The 22306-nt window shown below is 23.4% G+C and overlaps 3 protein-coding genes across 3 annotated transcripts; all 3 read right to left on the bottom strand. All coding sequences in view use genetic code 6, as the record gives it.

The window, feature by feature from the left end:
* Positions 1 to 945: 945 nt before the first annotated feature.
* On the bottom strand, positions 946 to 6632 carry TTHERM_00145660 (hypothetical protein; the record flags this gene model as incomplete). Its single annotated transcript, XM_001011206.2, has 20 exons — positions 946 to 1062; positions 1115 to 1245; positions 1300 to 1638; positions 1683 to 1988; positions 2047 to 2401; positions 2451 to 2659; positions 2715 to 2920; positions 2988 to 3181; positions 3234 to 3753; positions 3816 to 4024; positions 4077 to 4235; positions 4302 to 4514; positions 4568 to 5089; positions 5148 to 5273; positions 5327 to 5377; positions 5432 to 5656; positions 5746 to 5880; positions 5947 to 6123; positions 6172 to 6264; positions 6444 to 6632. 20 exons carry the CDS (start codon positions 6630 to 6632, stop codon positions 946 to 948), a joined length of 4476 nt encoding a protein of 1491 aa, XP_001011206.2.
* A 967-nt stretch (positions 6633 to 7599) lies between these two features.
* Positions 7600 to 12224, bottom strand: TTHERM_000145659 (hypothetical protein; the record flags this gene model as incomplete). The annotated part of the gene is made up of 12 exons (XM_012796361.1): positions 7600 to 8476; positions 8526 to 8667; positions 8764 to 9032; positions 9100 to 9345; positions 9392 to 9866; positions 9915 to 10172; positions 10432 to 10676; positions 10733 to 10927; positions 10995 to 11226; positions 11282 to 11429; positions 11513 to 11683; positions 11772 to 12224. The coding sequence occupies 12 exons, from the start codon at positions 12222 to 12224 to the stop codon at positions 7600 to 7602; spliced, it is 3711 nt and encodes a 1236-aa protein (XP_012651815.1).
* A 656-nt stretch (positions 12225 to 12880) lies between these two features.
* Positions 12881 to 21898, bottom strand: TTHERM_00145650 (transmembrane protein, putative; the record flags this gene model as incomplete). The annotated part of the gene is made up of 25 exons (XM_001011205.2): positions 12881 to 13096; positions 13147 to 13346; positions 13402 to 13494; positions 13568 to 13902; positions 13957 to 14282; positions 14341 to 14699; positions 14753 to 14993; positions 15040 to 15111; positions 15173 to 15466; positions 15521 to 15672; positions 15727 to 16071; positions 16130 to 16400; positions 16461 to 16865; positions 16950 to 17115; positions 17179 to 17233; positions 17288 to 17743; positions 17797 to 18144; positions 18210 to 18351; positions 18399 to 19022; positions 19199 to 19494; positions 19568 to 20151; positions 20269 to 20595; positions 20651 to 20853; positions 20904 to 21109; positions 21223 to 21898. The coding sequence occupies 25 exons, from the start codon at positions 21896 to 21898 to the stop codon at positions 12881 to 12883; spliced, it is 7392 nt and encodes a 2463-aa protein (XP_001011205.2).
* Between the last annotated feature and the right edge of the window lie 408 nt (positions 21899 to 22306).

Genomic DNA, 22306 nt, shown 5'->3' with positions numbered 1-22306 from the left:
CAGATAGAAATAAAATTATGTTATTTTAATAACAAAACAAATAAGACTAAAAAATTATATTTTAATTAAATTTAGAGTAACAAGAAAAAATAATTTTTTTTCTACTATTTCTATCTAAAAATAGTTATTTAGTTTATTAAAAAATAAAAAATAATTTTTACTCAATAATTAAGCATATTAATTATTTATTTTTTTTTAAAACTTTTAATATAAGATTAATAATAAAAAAATAATAATTATAAGAAGAAATTATTTTAGTTTTACATATTATTATTTAATAATAAAAAGTTAATTTAATAAAAAATTATATTTAAAAATTTAGATGAGTAATCGTTTATTATTAAAGGAATTTTATAGATGATCTATCACAATTAAATTATGTTATTTTTATATTAACAACAAGTTTTTTTTTAACAAATATTACCAATAAAGTTTTTATTAATTCATGAAAAAATAATTTTAATTTTAATTACTTAAATCTAATTATAAAAATCAGAGTTTATCAAATACCATAGGTACTCTTCTATAAGGAGAGTCCAAAATTAATTTATTTATAAATTTTACTCTCCTTATCAGATATTTTTCTCCACCCTCCTTAGGATTTTAATATTTTATTAAAAACAATACAACTACATTTAATAAAAAATTTAGCTTTAACAAAAATTATCAACAAATAAAGCATATAAATTTAGAAATAAATATAATTTGTCAAAAATAATATTAAAATGATAATTTTTAACTAATTAATAAAATAATGCTAAATATAGACTATCCAATTATTTACAAAAATTTTTAATTTAATAATCTATTTTTATTTTTAAATCTAATTATTTTTTAAGAGTTAGTTTATTTTTAATTTGTTTTTATTGTAATTAAATTGTTTAAATATTTAAAAATATACTATTTGGATTAATTTGTGATTAATACCATCAATAATCTTTAAAATCATTCATCTGAATAGAAATAGCCATAGCCTTCTAATCTATCAATAGATTGTTTCCAAATAACTTATGGGACTTCAATATCTTTAAGGTACTTTGCCATTTTATCGTAGCTTAACATCTATTTTAATTTAATTTATTTTTTTTAAAAGATATAAACCTAAGCTATTTACTGAATTTATAATTTATTCATGTGGTTTGTACCATTCTTAATATTCTTGCTTTATTTACATAAACTCTTCAAATGCCTAAGGGAGGTAGCGAATATATTATTTCTCAATTTTTTTTAAAGAATTTCCTTTATCTAAGTAAAAATGCAAATTGCTTTTATAAAAATATAGCTAAATGAATGTTTTACCTAATGTTTCTATATATAAGAACTTATTTCCGGATATTAGTGCTTTTTACTTTTTATGTGGGGAAACAAAAGATATTCTTTTTAAGCCATCTCTTGCAATTTATTTTTTATTACTTCGTGTATTTTATAAAGAAAAGTGGTCGTTACTTTAATTTTCTTATTCTTCATATTAATCATTATGCTCTATATGCTCTGTAATGCTTCTTTTTATTTTTTATATTTAAAAATTTTTTTATGCATACTTATGATTTTGATCTTGATAATTGTCATTATCTTCCATCTTATTTTCTTCTTGCTTACTCAGCTTAGATGACTTAGAAACAAAGCTTTTATCATTAACTTAAAAAAAATTCATAATATCTTCATAAAAATATCAAAAATACCTTAATTTGTTTCAGTCTAAATGTCCATTTCAGATATATAAAATGATTATTCAATTATAGTTAAGCTTGAATTCTATTTTTAATTAAATTGAACACTTTTATTTTCTCTTCTTGCATCTCTTTTTTAATTTTTATTATTTGTTTATTATTATAATATTGAATGTTCTTAAGTATCAACTATTTCAGATTTAAAGCCATTAACAGTGGGTGAATGATTCTAATTTTTTGATTAATTTCCTAATATAGACTTAGAAGTTAATTAAGTATCTTCTCTTAAAAGACCTTCAGTTAAGGTAACTAAGTTATCTTTATATTATTTTAAAATTCATTACAAATTATAACTTTGAAATTTTATCTAATTTACTTTCTGTTTCATCTGTTTTTTAATGGTGTAAAGCTTTAGGTGTATTTATAGATTGCAGCATTTAATTATCGAAATCTAGCTATTCAATGCTATGAGTATGATAAACTGGAAAATTAAATTATTTATTATTCAATTTGGAGTCTTCATCTTATTAATTAGTATTTTATTTACTAAAATGACCAACTTTTTTTACTTCTTAAAATTTTTTTCTATCTAAGAGCTTTTATTTTAAACGTTTTGCTTGAGATATTTTTTAGTTGTTTGAAGTCTATTAGTTAGTTATATTCTGATAATTATAATTGGCGTTTTCTAAAACTCTCATCATTTTTAAATACTTCTTGTTTAATTCATTAGCCTAAATGATAAAATATTTTAGTTTCGAAAAAATAATACGTTTAAATTACTTTATGCTGAGATAAGTTTAATCTATCTTGAGAATGTCTGTATTATATTTTTAAATCTTGCTTAGGTAATTAAAACTTTTTAGTTAGATGTTCTATCCTATAGACTAAAAGATGATGAAATACATATCTAACATTTTAAGACCAGTGCATAAAAAGTTTAAAAAAGATATTTCCAAAAAGATATTCAATCACCTCTTATCTGATATCATCTATAAAAATATTTTTATTTAGTTGCTAAAACAAACGGTCTTTGAATAATTTTACTTGATAGTAAGTTATAATTATTATAAATAATAGCAAGCCCTTTAGATATACACATTGCATGATCTCCTTCTAAAATCATTTGAATGCCTTTTAAAAAAGATTTCAAATCAAAATCTGCTGGAATATTTTGGTGATTTTAAGAGAGAGTTTGCATCCACAAATCAATAAGATTGAAAGTACTCATCACATTCCTATGATCAAAAACTCTTTTAAATAAGAAAATTAAATACTGTTTTTGCAATGATATTTTTTTATAAGATAAAATAAAGCTACTTTGTATTTCTATAAGCTATATGAATATATATTTTGAGCAAATTAGGATTCAAAAGCAAATTCATAGAAGCAATCTTTAGAGAATCTATCAAATTTCTTGTTTCTTTTTTAGCCATTTATAGTAAAAATGATTTCATTAGTATTTGATATCCAGGTAATTCATTCCATGGTATATGATCCTTTGAAATAACAGTCTTTTACAAAAAATAAATATTTTGAATGAATTTTTTTATAATGTAAATCTACATTGTTAACATAAAGAGCCCATTCTGAAAGAAAAAAGAAAAAGCTGCTCCCTTTTTTGCTTATCCTTTACCAATACTTTTAGTTTTCATTTATTATCTATTGGAGATGCTCATAATTTTTTTCTCCTTGCTAATCAGATAACATGTATGACTCAAAAAAGTATTACCAATCAAAGAGTGATTCAAAAACCTTATTTCCTTCTATGATAGAAGCTCTTTGATCAAAATATTGAAATATATTTTTTAAATCTTCTGGGATACTGAGATCATTGAATTTAAGACATGAAAGAAAATTCTATTAGAATAAAGGTATACGAAAGAAAGCAATAGCACAGTAGTTTTCTACAAAACCTTTTTCTTCTCCATTAAGATATTTAGATTCTGTTTTTAAGAGAACTTTTTCAAGTGTTTAATACATTAAATTCTAATACTGCAAGCCAACTTTTAACTTTTTTTTTAAATCTTATATTTCCTGCTTTTAGTTTGTTTTAAATTAGAAGTTTTTTGCCTTACCTTTAACACTGTTAGTTATTAAAACAAAAATTTAACTTTCTTATACTGCTCAGTAAAGTTAAAAAATTACAATTGCTGATAAGACTACTTGAATCCTATGTTGTCTAAATTAAATTCACCTCTATTTAAAATCATTTTTAAACATTTATAATAAGACTCCCTCAAGTACTCATCTACTTCATCAGCATAACTAAGTAAATGATCTGCTAACTCAATCAATATAGTCTAAGCCCTAATCAAATCATTTTAAGATTTGTAGTAAAAGGAAGTAGTAGATTACTTATATTTTTTATTAAATTATTATTATTATTGCATTAATTTGATAATTTACTTTATGAGTCATTTAAGATATTTGAAAAACTTTATTAAAGTGATTTAGTAATTCCTCTTTTAATTTTAATCTTTCGAAACCAACGATTTCTGCATTATTTTACTATAATCGAAAAGTGTTTTCAATCAATAAATTTTTTGCTTCATTTAATTAGTTTATCTATTCACATTAAAAAAACAATTTTTTACTTTTTTTATAAGAAATAGTTATAATAAAATAGACTACCTCTGAGTCTATATTGTCGTCTCTAAAATATACAGAAGGACTAGATTTCTAAATTCCTTTTTCTGTCATTACTCCTACAAGTATCTATTTAAGATAAGGCAATGTTTGTGATTAGATTTACAAATCTACAAATCCAAAATCTTGTCCTTAACTCCAAAGCTTTTCTCGAACATGTAAAATTCTTTATTCATATATAAGATCTTCTCTTGAAACCTATTATTTAAAAAATACAAATTAATTTTTTTTATTAGGTTTTATTTATTTACAATCATAGCTTCCTCTGCTAAAACTTTTGAAAATGGTATATAGCATTCTGCAATTTACTCTTCAAAAAAAGTAACTTAGCTTTTTGGAGTTTTTTATTAACCATCTTGAGAGTCTTAATCGAAATCTTCAGATGAATATTTTAAATCTTCTTCTTTAATTTACTAATTTTGTGTTTAAACCCATAAACAAAATTTAATACAGCTATTACCAACAGAATGAGTTGTAATAGAAAAACTTAATTACACTTTTTTATTTATTTCATTTTCAAAATCCCATAAAATAGTATTTGGATTTTAAATTGATTGTATTTAGTATTCAGAAGACTCTTATTATTAACTAAGAGAGCTATCACATTTCTCCTCTTTAATGAAATCATCAAAATTGTGAATATCATTACTAAAATACTAGCTTTATTTCTTTTTTATTTATTATTTGCAAATAAAATCAAAATTTAAGTCATTTTAAAAAATAATCTCTGAAGATCTCCTTTTTTTTTTAAGTGGACTTGCTTTTTCTTATTTCTATTATTAAAAATAATTAAATGTCTATATTAATTTAGTGTCTTCATATTTAATTTACTCCATTATCAATCACAAAGGATGAGACTTTGTGAATAGTTCTTTGTTTTATCAGAGGATTTACCTTTAATTGATTTTAATCATGATTCTATATTTCATTTTTGTTTGTTTTCATAAAAGGAATTTTCTAATATTTAATATTAAATAATTGTTAAATAAAGGTGTGAGTGCTTTAGTTACTTTAATTTACGATGTTTATATTCCTATCTTATTTTAGCCGTTTGCTTTATACTTTATGAAAAATTAGTTACTTCATGATTTAACCTTATGAAAATTCAAAATTACCAATTATCTGTTAACAATAAATTCATTTATTTAATCATTATCGAAGTCTTCAATACTATTATTGTTATAATTATTCTATTCCTTTAGAAATTAATCTTTATTTTGCTAAGAAGATAATCTCTATTAATTTGTAAAATTATCATTATAGTTTTATTCTTTCGATAGATCCCAAAACTAATTATGGTAGTTATTGCTGAAGCTTGATTAAAATATTTTTTTTTCTGTCTTTTAATTTAAAAAAATAAAACAAAATTATTACAAATTTTATGCAAATAAATTAATAAGTATGGTTAGAAATTCTTAAAATAACATACCTTAAACTTGATACAAAATTTATAGTTTTATTAGTTAAGCCCGTTATTTAAAAAGCATGAAGCTTACTTAACTTACAAGTCCATTTTTGTAAAGTGTTATATTCTAAAATCGTAACATATTCTACCTTATGTTTGCTTTTATAATAGTAAGTGTAATTTATTATTTTTATATTTGTTTGAAAGAGAGAGGAGTTAACTTACATTTGGCCAGTTAATGATTAAATCATGATGATAAGGACCTTTAGCTGTCGCTAATAGGTTTTGCTTTACTCCTATTACTTAATAATTTTGTCTATAATGCAACACCTATATAAGAACTTCACAATCTATCATCTGCTACTCTGTTAACTCCATATCTTACTCCAAAACTAAATCAATCTTTTTAAAATTGTTAACACTTTTTAAAAATAATCAAAAAAATGTTACCTTTAAATCCCTTCCACTCAAGTTTTCAGTTACATACTGTTTATCTAAATTAAGGAACTTAACTGAAATATAATAAGTTCTGTTTTGAGGTACCTTACATTAAAAGATATAATAAGAACACTAAATATGAAATTGAATCACATTGATTGATTTATAAATAATTATATTCAGCTATGAATAATATAGCCAGCATATTTACTTAATATACGAAATTAAAGTTGTAAAATAAAGCCAATTATGATAATGAATTGTATTTGCCAAGTATTTATTACCTCCTCTTAAATGTTCTTTACATTCATATTTGTTATTGATATTCTAAATAAATTTTTCTACTTTTGTAAACTTTGATAAACACTATTTTTACCAGCATTTGGACGAGAACTAAAATGAGGATGAAGAATTAGTAAGACTTCTTTTTTTTTGTGAGCAGAGGATGGTTTACAACTACAACCATTTCCCATCAAATAAAATCGAAGTAGTCTGTTACTAAATACTCGTTTTATATATAAAAAAGATATTTAAGGTGCTTTCTAAAATATAATTATTTTTGAATCCTTTTTTATTTTAAGTTTTTGTAAAGATAAAAAGGTAAATAAGATCAACTTTCATAGAATAAAAATGAATATTTGATTGTTTTTATTCTCTTAGCATAAAATCTATGCTTAGGTTTTAATCAAAAGAAAATTATTAATAACAAATGTAATTTTTCCCATATAAATAATAGTTAATAATCATAATGAAATATTTCAAAATTTGTTTGTTAAATGTCAATCAAACTTAAAAAAAATGATATTATAAATATTTTAAAATCAAAATAAATTACTTAAATTAATTATTTATATTTGAAAATTAATAAAATCCACTTCAAAATTTAGAGTAGAAATATTTTTCAAGTTGGAGTGAATATTAGCTCTTATTTTTAACTTTTTAAGATAGCTAGAAAATTTAAATAAACCTAATTATAGATCACAACAAATCATTATTTAAAAAATTTATTAAAATAAAACTACACTTAAAATTATGATTTTAATGAATATATTTTTATATTTTCAAAATTAAAAAATCAAACATTTCCAAAAATGTTTAATTTAGCATTTTAAAAATATTTTAAAATTAAGTAAAATATTGTTTTAAACAATAAACTATTAAATTCTAAATTTTTATTTAATTTTAATTTTATTTATATTTTTATTGTACATAAAAATAGTTGTTTAAATAAAACATCTACCATAATTTTAATTCAAATTTTGAAATATTATTATTTATTTATGTTAATGAAATTTAATTTATCATAATTCTTATATATAATTACAATTAATAAATACACAATAATTATTTAATAATTTAAATTCAGAAAAAAACAAACCATACTTTAATAACAAATTTTTTTTTAGGATTACAATAAAAAGCTTTAATATTGCTGTTCATTCAATTAAAACAATTAGAATTATATAAATTATTTGATATTTTATATATTTGTAAGGGGTTTTCGATATTTATTGATTTGAACTATCTACAGTTGAGGTAAGTCTACCTCAGATTTTAAGAGACTTAACAACTTAAACTGAGTTCACTATTTTCGCTGAAATTTTAAATCCCATATATATTGTTGATATTATTAAAGGGTTATCTCTCAGTTAAAAAACCATAAAAGCTAATTGGATTTAATTTAAATATGCTAGTGTCTTGAGTGTTTGTAGAGCTATTTTTAATTTTACTACTGTTTCTATCTGTTTAAGGTTTACTGATTATCTTAGGAGCTAAAGGTTATGGAATTTTAACTAATTTGTCAAGTGAATGTCTGAGATAGTTATTTGTCTTTCTCATTTATTTTAAGTGGATAAAATTTTCTGTTGTTTGGTTATTTTCTCTGTTATTTAATTTATTTAAATTCAACTTTAAATTTTATTTTATTTTATTATTCTAACTAATATTTTAATTTTTTTCATTTATGTTTTTATTTTCCTCAATCAAATATTTGGATGTAGTAATAGAAATAGGAATATATGAATCTTTTAATGAAATTTCACTTGTTTTTTCGTTTTCGCTCATATTTAAATCATCTTTGTCTCTAACTTGCTCATGCCTTTTGTTAATACTTATCAGCTAAGATTACTTTTCATTTGATAGCAATATACTTTTTTATTTTTTCTTGAGATTATTATTATTATTAGGGTCAAATGAATTCTTTTGTTGGTTAGGAATTTCCTTTTCCGTGAAACGTAATATATCATTGAGTGATGTGTTTGCACTACCATTCTGACTTTTAGTCATTTAACCGGTTTTAAAAATGGATAACTTTTCTCTTTATAAAAAATAAATTATTCACTTCATCTCATACTTTAATTGCTTACTTTTTTTAGTCGTTGAAAATTGTATTTCTCTCTTCAACATTTTAAATTTAGCTCAAAATCAATAATTCAGAATTAATTTTCTAACTTACTGGTTGAGAAGATTTAATCAAGGGACTTTTGCTTGAGTCTTCATTTTTTTTCTCTATTTATTTAAATAAAAATAATTACTTGTAATAAAATTTCTATGTAACAACAAAGAATCAATTTGTAAATTATAATTAATCAATATATAGTTTACTTTAATAGTTTAAGGTATTATTTATCTAATTTTCAGAAGCTGTAGAATCACTATCCTTCTAAAAAAGGCTTAGAGGAATAGGTTTATATTTTGTATGGAATTTTGAATAAGTCCACTTCATTTAATTTATTATTTTATTTCTTCTATCACTCAATTACTTTTCTGACATTTACATATTTCTAGTCTTATCTAAACTACTACTTTTTTTTATTTCTTTATAGTACGTTTTTTCAATCTAAGCGATTTCCTAATTTTGTTTTTAGCTTTGCCTAATTACAATTTAATTAATTTTTTAATAAATAAAGCATTTTGCAGATTCAAAAAATAATTAATTACTCCAAAAATTTTGTTTTCATAAAATAAGTTTTATTGTTTTTATCTTTTTCTTTTTGTTCTTAATCTTTTTTGTGTTATTCTTCTTGCGCTTACATTGCTAAATCTTTTTCAAATGTTTTAGTTTGCTATCTCTTTTCTATAAAAAAGTTCAATTCTTAATTTTAATCAAAAATATCTGTTTGGTTCCCGTGTTTAAAGTCATAAAGCGTTTCATATATAACGTCTATTATTGTTTATGCTTTATTTCTATAAAAAAATTTAATATTTTTTGCAAGAACAAAATTATCCTTACGAGAATTTTTTATGAACTTCGAAACCAAAGTAGTCATTGAATTCCCTACATTTCATCATAGTTATCCTTTTTCTGTAAAGTTTTTTTTGCATAAAACTTGAGGTTAAAGGATTAGCTGAAGCATTCTAATTTCTCTCAGATTCATTTAGATTTTACTTTTATTATTTAAAAGGGCTAGCTTGCTAAGATTAAGATTAATTAGATCTATTAACAAAATTACTCGAATTTAACATTTCATTTTTAGGAGTACTAATGTTAGTTTCTATTTATTTTAGGTATTTATTTCTTAATTGTTGTATTTATTCTATTACTTCTTACAAAATTATAAATAAATTTTCAGTCAAAAATTGCATACCAAGTTTGAAATTTTTGTGAGATTCATTTTTCAAGTCGTCTATATTATTTATGAAGCAATTATAAAACTCTTAAAAATTATTTTGAGAACTAGGATCAAACTCAACTTTAAATTCTTAAGCTAATTTATTTAGAAATTGCAATAATTGAGTCTCTTGCATAAAATTACTTAAGATAAAATCATTTTTTATAATGTAATACATATTTTGAAGCTCACTGTCAGAAATTATAAATTTTTCTGAGTCTCTTACTTCTTATTAAAATTTTTCTAAAGTTAACATAATTTTTTACTCTCTATTTTAGCTCCCTACTCCTTATTTTTCTACTTCTTTTGCTTAATCTTGTAGGTTTTCATCTCCATCATTTTTTTAATTGTAATTTTGTGTTGATTATTATTATTCTTCATCAATATCTATTTGACTTGCTTCTTGAAAATTTTAAATTAAGTTTACTATTTTTTTAGAAATTTCCTTATTTTTTTTAACCAAATCTATAAATGCTTAATTATTTTATTAATAACTTTAGCTACTTAATGAAGCTGAGCTGTTGATAAACGAACACCAGCGAAATATTAATTCGTTTAAATAGTAAAATATTTTAGCCACAAATTTTTCTATTTTTATGGTACAAAAAAAAGATACAGCATATTTCATTATTTAAAATTTTAACAAAAGTAATTTATTTACCTGACTATACCTGATTTATCACCAAAACTTAGTGTATCTTGACATTTTCTTGTTTTTAAAAAAGTTCATTAAGTGTATTATCTTCAAATTTTTCACAGTCTGATTGCTCAATCCTTTAAAATTTTTTTTCATATTTTTAAAGAAACTAGAATTAGTGTGCTTTTTTCAGTAAATCATCGTTTTTTTCATTAAAACTTTTTATACTTGTCAAAAGCTACTCTTTTTCTTCAATTAATTGAGAAAATCTATAAAATAAATAGTTAATGATTAATTTTAATAAAAAAATTTTCAATTAATTTACCTGCTTTTCAAAGTTAATTCTTAAAAAACAAACTAATTATAAGCATTTATTAGTTTATCTTAAATTTACTGAGGAGTTAAGGAATGATATTTCATAAATTAATTAACCTTTTCGACTACTTAATTTTACGAAACTTTAGGAATTGAGGCATCAATTATAGGTATGAAATATTAAGATTTTTTTTGATTTGAATCCCTAAGTGGTTGATATTATAAGAAATTTACTTTATGGTTATGCTAATAATTTATTAATAAATATATACCTTTGTTAGAATTTCGAAGAAGTAGATGAAAGTTATCTTTCTAATTGAGAATCAATACTACTCTATTCCCTCATGGCTACTATATTTATTGATGGTCTCCTTAAATTCATCCTTTAAAGACTAGCACTTACTATATTTGTTTCATTATTTTTTACAGTTTCTATAGGAAACAAGTATTCAAAATTCTATTTTGCCATATCAACTTAATCCCAATTTAAATTCTCTGGTTTTCCTAAAATGTTTGGGTTTATTAATAAAGTGTTAAAAAAAATAAAATTTAAATTTACCATTTATGAAATGCTTTAATATTAAATCTATTTCTCCTAAATTCTTTAAAAATAATTCTGTGTCTTTCTTAGTTATTTCTTTTTGTTATCTCTCACATTCTAAACTTTCAATTTTTTGAAGCTAACTAGCTTTACATTTTTGTTATTCCTATATTTGATTTCTAAAAAAAGTTTTAAATTACTTTCAAGACATAAATAAAAGACTCACCTATATTTTTATATCAGTTTTACAGATTCTTTTATTTGTTTGTTTTAACTTTAGAATAAAATTTCTTTCTCTTGAACTTTACCTTGTTAATATTAAATTTCCTTATTAACATAATTTTAAGCTGTCTTCAACTCTTTATCCACTGTATCATAATCCTTTTTGAAGCTTAGTTTTAAGTTGTTGATTTTATATTCCTATTTATTTATTTAATTAAAAAATATTTTTTTAAACTAATAAAATTGAATATTTTTGTAAAAACTTTTGTTATTTAAAATAAAATACCTTAGTTAAAATACTGTGAATTTATTATTCCATTCTATTACTTTCTGCTTTTAACTTCTCTGTACTTTTAAATGTATCTTAAGCCATTCTATTTAAATATTCCTAAGTTTATTCTTCTAACAAAATTTATTCTGATATTTATTCTAGCTCTTATTCTACATCTTATATTTTATTCTTCATTGTAGCAGCTTAAATTTGTGAATAATGAGGAAAATTCTAATTTCCTATTAAGTCAAAAGTATTATTTTCTTTGTCTAGCTTTTTAAATTTTAAGATATCTTCATCATTTGAATTAGTCAATTTTATAGAACTTGGAGAAACGCTTTCTTAAATATCACCTTTGATCTTAAAGTCAATCATATTAAAGTTGAATTTACTGCTAGTAGATGACTTGTTAGTTTGAGATATGCATTATTAATTTTTAGCTGCTGTTGAGTTTTCTAGTAATACCATATTTTTCTCATTGTTTTGCTTTTTCAACTAAAAACTTTAATTTACTAAACATTAAAGCTGTTCTTCTTTCTAATGAACTTAAAATTTTAATTCATCAATTAACTGTTTGTAATTTTTTACCTTAAAAATAAAATATTTTTAAACATATAATAAAATAATTGGTTGGTTTATAAAAATTTCAAGCATTTTTATTGAAAATAAAATGGTAGAACTTAAGAATTTACTTAGTTAGAAAAATATGTTTATTGCTCTGATTGTTTTGTATAAAATACAAATTCAGTGTGCATTTCACCATACTTTGATTACAACTTTTATTTATGAATATTAATATCTCTTAATTCATTTCTTTGATTTTCTGTTTTTTTAGGGTCTTAAAACTTTGTTTTCTTCAGGCTACTCATATTTTTGCCTATTTAATTATTTTTAGTGCTTAAATTATTTAAATCAAATAAAAATCCTTTTTATATTTGATAAACTTCTACAAATTTTAATAAAAAATGTAAAATCTAACGACTAATAGAACAAATTAACAATCCAATTTAATTTCCTCAATATAAATTAAAAATTTATTTATCTAATATTCAATATAACATTTTTTAATATTTAATAAAATATATATTATATAATTTTAACTGTTATTTAGTTTATTATTAATTTCACAATGCCATAAGTAAAACTATCAAAAGTGAGCTAAATTCAAAAAATTTTAAAACAATTCCAAATGTAGAATTCACTGCAGGTTGTTATGTTGTGATTTCTAAATACTTAACTGTATCATAATTAACTGTATCAAAAGGATCTTCATTAGAAACTACGTATACCATTAAATACTTTCTTCCTGGAAATAAGCCTGAAAAGGTAACATTAGATACCTAATTTCAAAAATGGAGTTTGTAAAATTAATTATATAAAATATTATTACTCTGTTATTTATTGAATCAGAAAAGAAATAAAAGCTAGAGAGCGCACTAGTCCCATCATAATTTTATCCGTATCTTATTTAGGTAGGTGTTGGAAGATTTGGAATAGCTACGCTAGCTACCCTTGTGTCTTAAATTAATATTCCCCAGAACCTACCATTTGAATTAAGAGTCAAACTGTCTAAGTATACCCATGTAAGTCCTTTTGTAGAGCCGTATAAAAATTAATTAAAAAATACTTTAAACGATAAAATTACCTTAATAAAAATTTGAGTTTATATTAAAGGAAAGAGATGGTGGAATAGATTAAACTTATACTGAAGGTTAAATGTTAACTATCTATGGAATGCCTTTAGTTTAAATAAAATAGATATTTTTAGATATCAAAGAATATTTAAAATAAATAAATAAGTTAATTTATACCTATAACTCCTTGAGTTACATAGTCTTTAAAGCAACCATTTTATGTTGTTTAGGCTAACCTCTAATATAAGTCATCATTCTGTAAATATTCATTTAGATTCATATAAAAAACAATTGGATACTATATTGCAGTAGTATTAACTATATTAGGATACACGCAAGTAGATAAGTTTATTTTGTTATTTTTTAAATTGAGATAATATTAGTTGAGATCAAGTATCCTGTTTTGGTTATCTAAATCAAAGTTATTTATTTCTTAATATTGATCATCTTGTGCTTTTAATAAACGATTATGGGCAAGTTCACTGCAATAGATACCATCGAGTGTGCTAACTCTGTTTTAAAAAATATGAAAATTCATATGATAATTTGATATTTTATTTTTTTACAATGTAGGATGAGTATAAAAATGAATAGATAGGAAACAAGCTAATTTAACTATCTATTCAAGAGAAGGCTTACTAACAAAATCAAATTCTATCTTATAGAGTTTTCCATTATTGCTCTAAGCTTAAAATGTCATATATTAAGTTGGATTTTAGTCACCTCTTTATGATTAGCAGAATCCTCCGAAAATATAATTTCTTGTAGCAAGTAAATTGTTGATTGTGAGAATATTAAAATTAGTCGTTTGTTATACATTTACTACGCCAAATTAACTAAAGCACTTATACATGTTGCCATAACCATTATCTTCTGTAGATTACTGCCATGTCTTTTTAAATTTTATATTTATTCTTTTTTAATTTATTTAAAATAATTTGAATTGTTACCAAATTAATGATTTGAGCTTCTTTATATTAACAAATAGATGAGTTTTCAGGATAACTAAATGCGACATAGTAGTAAAATAAACCTAATTATGAGCATTTGTATTCAAAGTTTTTGCTATTAACTGGGTTAGTTGGTAGAACACTAGATTATTAGATGAATGTTTATAATGTTGAGCTTGGATTGCTTACTACAACGATATTTAAAATTCCTCCTTATATTTTATAAGAGTTAGCATTACCTCCACTTAGAGTATATTAGAAGCTGGTTGTAGAACCTGGAGTAAACTATGCAGGATTAGAAACCTAAATATTAAGTAAAGCCATCTACAATGAATTAGTAATATTCACTTATGCTACATCTATTATTTTTTTTTTTAAATTATTAATTTAAATATTTTAAAAATTTTTATACTTTGACTTCCAATCAGCTGCAATCCAATATTATTAGCAGTCGGGGATATCGAGAAATTTACAGTAACATAATTAACAGGGGGTAATGCTCCTAAGGTAATTAACAGAGGACTTTATGTTGCAGATGACATAACATTCAAAGTTACTTCGTTGAAAAAGAAAGGCTACAAGTTAAGGTTATCAAAAGTAAGTTATAAAATGGGCAAATCTGAGTAATAATCTCCATCACCGTATTTATATGTCTTTAATAAAAAAAATATTAGAATAATTTAAATTTAGAAAATTTACTTAAAATGCATAGAACCCTATTGCATTTGGAGAATAAACTCTTATTTAAGCAGTTTGAGTTCCTACAACAACCTATATTTTAATTTAAATTAAATATAAATATAAATTTAAAGTTCATGATTAAATTTTTTACAAAAGTTTCTATCTAAAAAGTTGAAATAGGGTATGATTTGCTTGTAAGTAGGTACGAGCGGCACCATGCAGGTTCATATTTTTCTCTTGCAATATATAACCACTTTGACATTACACCTTATATCATATTTAGAGATATTACTTATTTAGCAGTGCTAAAATTAGGTCCATCATAGTAGTTAAGATAATTTTAATTTGGGTTTTGTATGAATGTATCTACATTAAAGTTAGCTGACATACCAAAACTTCTTAAGACTACTATTTGCTGTGTTATATCAGAAACTTCTACTATCCACTAATTTTTTATTGAAATAAATTACTCCTATTTAATGAAAATTAATTTTGTTACTTTGTAAACAGAAGAATCAAATCTAGATGGATTTCTTATAGTAAAAACAGTCAAATTATAGAAATTTCCTGGATTCATTTATTAATTTACAAACATTTTTATCCTTAGACCTGAAACACGACACGAGCCAACATAGTTTTAAAGAGGATTTACTTTTGATAAATTTCAAATAATTGGCATACAATTTTTGTTTTGAATTTACTTACTTGGTGAAGTTACTGAACAGTCAGGAGTTATATTTTATTCTAATACATATTAGTAAATTGGTGGGAAATTAATCATGATTGCTTATCCATACACAATTGGTTTAACATTAGGGTTAATATAAATGTTAAATTAATATTAAACCCCTGCTTCTCTTAGATATAAAGACTAAATAGTTATTGAGCGGATTTCTATTAGGCCTTGTAAATTATTTTATAGATTGCTATTTGCAGAAGTGTTTATCACATCAGAGATAAATAGATATTCGCTGTATGAAGTATCGTCAGTATCATTATCAAATGCAATAAAAAATTGATATGTCTAAAAGAATTGTGGCTATGTGACACCTTAATTAAGTTATAAAGGATTAAATGGAATTCATAAAAAATAAAGCTATTTATTTACCAGTTACTTTGATTATAAATTAAGTTCCAGGAGCATAAGTATTTGAAAAATACCTAATATCTAAAGTACGTTCTTCTGTTACAAAACAAGATACTTTGTCTTCGTTTGGCATTAAATAGCAATTAACTACCCCATCTCTACCCAAATTAGGTGAATAATAAATAGGGAATACAATAACTACCCTAGAATTTTGATTCATAGTTACAACAGAGCTGGTAAGATTAAAGTATAGTTCTAAATTACTACCAGGAGTATCATAATACTTTGTTAGCTAAATAAATTAAAAAATTTTCATTCAATAAAAATATTTTTGTTTTAAGTTATATTTTACAGTTGCAGATATTGTTCCAGTTGTAATATCTAAAAAGGTAGGAAAGTTAAGGTTGACAAAATTTATTATTTATCTATTTATAGGGAACTCAACCCTCATACTTAATGGAGTATTAGAAGAGAGTGAAGTTGGCATTATCATATATTTGCATTAAACATAAAAAGATGGATTATTGTTAAAAACTGGGTATTTTAAGTAGAAATACATATTAGAAAGTTAATTATATTGAACTTATCCAAATCTATGAGAAGGTGATAAATCACTTTCTAGAACCATGCATCTAAGCTAATTAGCTTTTGAAAGATTAATAGATTGCAAAGCACCTGTATTAATTAAGTAATACTCCCCTGCCCACATTTACCTGCTTTAGAATGCCATACTAAAGGTAAAAGTTGTAACAATGCTCTTATTTTATTTTTAAAAATATTTACATTAAATATAAAATTAATAAATTTGTATTTTATTAAAATTTCATATAAACTCTCTTACCCTATTGTCAGTAGTCGAGGCAAAGTTATTAAGTATTAACTTTGTAGCTAGTTAACTTAAATCATAAACCAAATTGCTGCTAGATGATTGGGCAATAATATTAGATGAACCTCCAACAGGAGTTGAAGATATTTAAATTATCACACTAGATGTGCTGCCATTCAATCTATTATTTATTAATAATAATTTTTTTTAGAATTGGCATAAAAATATAAAATTTAAATCATACGGAGAACTTGCAAGATAATGATTCAACGAGAGCAATGAATTTTAGGGAAATTTGTCTATTTAAAATTATAAATTTTAGTTTATATTATATTTTTATGTAATCAAATTACTTGTAATTGAGCTAATCATATAAACATACTGCTAGTTTGTATTAGATACTACTTAGCACTAACTACCTTAAGTTAATGACTACATATCTTCCATAGGATTAGATGATTGTATTAACAATTAGCACTGTTAATAAATAGGATCATTTGCAAAAGGTAAGTTAACATTATTGTTTGATGATAGGATGATGTAAAAATTTTAGTCCAAATCGAATGGACAAGCGAAATTAAAATTTAACACTGTTGATTAAATGGATGCTCCTATTGATGAAGCAGTGAAACCAGTTATGCTAAAATATTAATCAATTTTATAAAAGTTAGATGCAATAGTAGCTACATTTCCTCCTGAGTAACTCCAAGCACTGAAAGCTGGTATATTTTAACCTGCCCATTTGTATAAATTTATGTTGGAGATAGTTCCTGTTGAAGAAATAGCTCCATCATTACTACAATAAACACCTAAAATTTAAAAAATTAAAATTTTTTAATTGTAATAATATTTATTATTTTACCATATTAGTAATTGTTCACTCTTATTAAAGTATCAGATTGCAATTCATAATATTTATATCTAAAAAAGATATAATTTGACCACCCAGCTATATTAGAATTTGTATTGAAAAACTGATAAGCCGCAACAAATGTGAATGCTGAGCCAAAATCTATATTTGAATTCATATTACTATTTACTAAAATTCCTCTAGTGTCAATAGGGCTAGTTGCCATGCTTGATTGGTTTATAGATGTTGAAAGTGTCATAGAAGCTTGTTAAACTCCAACTTAGCAATTACCACCTATACATTTTAGACCATTTTATATATTTGTAATCGATCCTCCAGAATTATAGATTGTTGGAGGTGCTTTAGATATAGAAAAATAAATATAAATTATTATTTATAAAAAAATTTTTTATTTAATTGATTACCTTAAAGAGTTGTTTAAGGGTAAGTTAGTGAATATGCGTTTCGAACCATCCATAGTTATCCATACATTTTGTCTTAATTTGTAGGGCCAGTAAAATAACTATGAGGAGACATAAGTCCTACAAAGAAATTCACAGTTTGAACCTAAAATTATTCATATTTTTATATATATTTTATTAAAATTAATTTACATTAACTTTAGCTCTTATAGGAATAATAACAATAAATTGGGAAGTATAACTTGAGAGTTCAACTTCTATACGAGAAAGGGTTAAATAATTGTTAATATTTAGTGAACCAGTCTCGTATCCTTTACATTTTACTTCAATGTTTCCAGTTGTTGATGCACAGTTTATTTCATTAGAAAAGATGTTATTATAGAATGGAGAACCACTATCGAAAAAGATTACTATTCTTGATGTTTATGAAGCTTGGGTAGCTGGAATATTACCTTATATTTTAAATAGAGTTGGTATATATCTTCCAGTATTGCTGGTTTGAGAGCTAGAGTAATAATTTGATATTGTAGCTCTAAGCCAATACGTAGTCGATCCACCACTAATTGTTGTGTAAGGATTTTATTAAATAACAAAAGCATTTATTAAAACATAGCTGTTTACTTGCTGTTAATTTGCTGGGCCATTAATACCATCAATAGTATTTACATAAATATCAAACACATAATCATCTACATAAATTGAACTAAATCCTTAAATAATAAATGGCCTCAATCCCCATTATTATTCATTATTGGCTGAAGAATAAAATTAGTCAAGTGCTAAATGTTATTAAGCTACAAGCTAACAAGATGTGTACTTTTTTGTATAGAAAATATAACTTAAAATATGATTGATTTATTTTTTTAATTTTTGAAAAAGATTTAACTACTATAAAACCTTGAGTTTATTGATTTTTTTATTTAAAAATAAATAATAATTGAGATATTTTTTTTTATATTTAGGTTTATAGTAGTTTCAATAAAATTATTTACTTTGTTATAAGCATTTACACTAGTTGAAGTACTATAAATTACTTTCATACTCATATGCTAATTGCTGATAGGATATCTTTCAAAATAATCCCCAGTTGCCATTGTCTAAGGAACAAAATTTTGATTAAAAAGTAAAACAAAGCCTGCTCCATTTGGAATAGTTATTGGTGGGGAATTAGGATTAAGTGCATTTACATCTGCTAAAGTAAATGATTTAGTAATATCAGATAGAGGAATCAAAGTATTCCAAACAAGTCTTTATTCATATGGAGATATCTAAATACCAAGATTAGGTGCTGTAAAATAAATAACATTTTATATACTAAGAATGATTAAAAACAGTAAAAATTAATAATTAAACATTATTACCAGTAACAGGTGATATAGCAGAGCTATCGCTTTATGACGAAACAATAACTTAGGCATTACTTGCAGGAGTTCTAACCCAATTTTTTCCATTAATAGTGTTAATTGATAAAACATTTTTTGGGACACTCATTTAGGCTATCAAATTACTATCATATTAAGAAATAAAATTGGATGCAGAATTAAATGTAACTTTAAATATCTAAAGATCGCTAAACTAATTAGCATAGGTAAGGAAATTAATAGAGTTGGATGGAAGGATAAATTCTTAACTATAAAGCGATTTATCAGTGGCACTATAGATTAAGCTATGACTATATATTTCATCATCTGTGTAATCTTAAAAGTCTCTAGCACTTAAGAGCATATTTATGAATGGAAAATTCTAAAGATTTGTAATTAATTTTTATGAGCTGTCTTGAGGAATAGTGTCTTATAATATACTAAAACCAGATGATTGAAAGCCTTTTGATCTAGCGAATATGTAACCTATATCTTAATTTTAACTATAAGTAGCTGATTGAATGCTCAAAGCACCAAAATTTGAGCAATCAATAGGATCTTGGTAAGTGCTATATGGAAAAATCCTTTTTTTATCAAAAAATGAAAGTTAATTTAATAAAATAAATAAATTTTAACATAGTTTTAAAAAAACCTATTTTTATTTTATTTTTTTATAATAAGAATGAATAATTCAAAAATACATTTTAAATGATACTTAGTATGATGTAGCTTTTCTAAGATAGCATACTCCTGAACAAGCTATTTTTCGTTTGCTTGGATTATTTTTTGAGGCCTCTCTGCAAACTACTTATTTATTAGGACAAGGTGGTAAGTTGGATGCTATTGAACCTCCAACAATTGTAGCTAATTGATCAGCATTTCCTATTAGGATATTAACTTTGAGCTCAGTAGCTTAAGGAGAATCTGCATCTATTTAAAACACAACTTTAAAAGAATTCATGGGTTAATAAGCTCCAGATTAATCTGCTCTAACAATCTTTAGTTAAAGAGGCAGGCTTGAATCAGGTCTTTTATAATATAAATAATAGACTTATCAATATCTTCTTTATTAAATAAAAATACCTTAATCCCCAAGCCATATAAATTTAATTATCTATAACATTTATAGGTACAGTTTAAAGGATAGCTTATTAAGATCCTATAGCAACAATTAATGGTGAATATAAACGTAAAACCTTTACTTCTAATGATACACCTGTTATTACTCTTAAAGGATTCATTAAATACGTTTATATTCTTACTGCTGTTTGATTGGTTAAAGCTCCCTGTAACAAAAAAAAAAATTTAATATTTATATATTTATGTAATGTTTTACTTTAAGTAGTTGAACATTCATCTAGTTTAAATTAGTATCTATTGTACATTTTATGTATTGTGATAAAATTGGATTAATTATTGGGAGCTCATATCTTGTAGCGCTAAAGCATTCACCTTAAAATAAAAATTCCTAGTTATCAACACTAAATACTAATCTGAGATCATCATTGAGATCGTTAGCACTCATTTAAGAAAAATCAATATCTAATTTTTTATTACATTTTATATAAATAAAAATACTTTAAACATTATTTTCAATCAACAACAAGATTAATAAATTTGTAAAAGTAATTTATCCAAAATAAAGCTTATTATACCTATTGATATAGTTTACAGAAATCCCATTTTTTAAGAATTCACTTTATCATAATTAACTAAGGAAACACCAATTTAAGTAGAAGGCACATCTGATAAGTAGAAGAAATTGAATGCAAGATTTTCATCATATATTATAGCATTTGGAGATACACTAGAGACAGTAGACATAGATATTTATAATATCTAGCTTGCTTTTTAATTTTTCAGAGCTTAGCGATCTTTTATTGTGAATGTTAACTACTTCCATACTTAGCTTGGGACAGAAGTAACTAATTAATTTTGATCAAGTAAACGAATATAATAGGTAGAGGAATCTATGGCATCAGTAAAAACTTAAGCATAGTTTTAACTAGTTGAAGGTTGATTATTTTAATCATAATTTCTCCACATTACTTACAAACCAAAAGGAACACTTAAAAAATCTGAAAATATCCAGCTGGGTCTTAACTAATTGTGCAAAGAAAATGGGAAATTTATTTTTAAAAAATCATCTCTCATTAATGATGTTTGCAATTGAAATTTAAAACTTATTATGCTCATTTTTTAAGCATTACCAAAGTCTAAATCAACATCTCCTCCAAAAATCTGTCCTCCGTACGCATACCTAGGTAAGTAAGATATAAATATTAGGATTCTTAAAATTTATCCTAATAATAATATGATTTAATTTTTCATGTCTTAGAAATTTATTTGTATATATGCCAATATATATGTAAATCAAATCGCTAAAGCTTATAGATATCTAAGCAGATGAACTAGTATAATGGCTAATGAATTAGAAGCTATAAAAATTTTTATTTCCTTATAATAAATCAAAGATATGAACTATTAATTATTTATTTTATCTTTCAAAACCTATTTTTATGGTAATTTATATTAATTAATCTTTTTAGTTGTTACATAGAGACCGAATATATGAAAAATAATAATCATAAATCTTTGGATCAAGAATATTATAAATGCATTTGCTTGTTGCAATTAATTTATTAAATAATGACTATCCATTTAAGATTAAATTGAAAAATTAAATCTTTTTTATTTTATGAATTTTAGCTAATATTCTTTAAAACCATAGATTTTATT

Source organism: Tetrahymena thermophila, assembly GCF_000189635.1.
Source record: "Tetrahymena thermophila SB210 genomic scaffold scf_8254747, whole genome shotgun sequence".
NCBI lineage: Eukaryota > Ciliophora > Oligohymenophorea > Hymenostomatida > Tetrahymenidae > Tetrahymena > Tetrahymena thermophila.
Note: the sequence above shows the minus strand (reverse complement) of the source record. Positions and strands in the feature narration are given on the sequence as shown.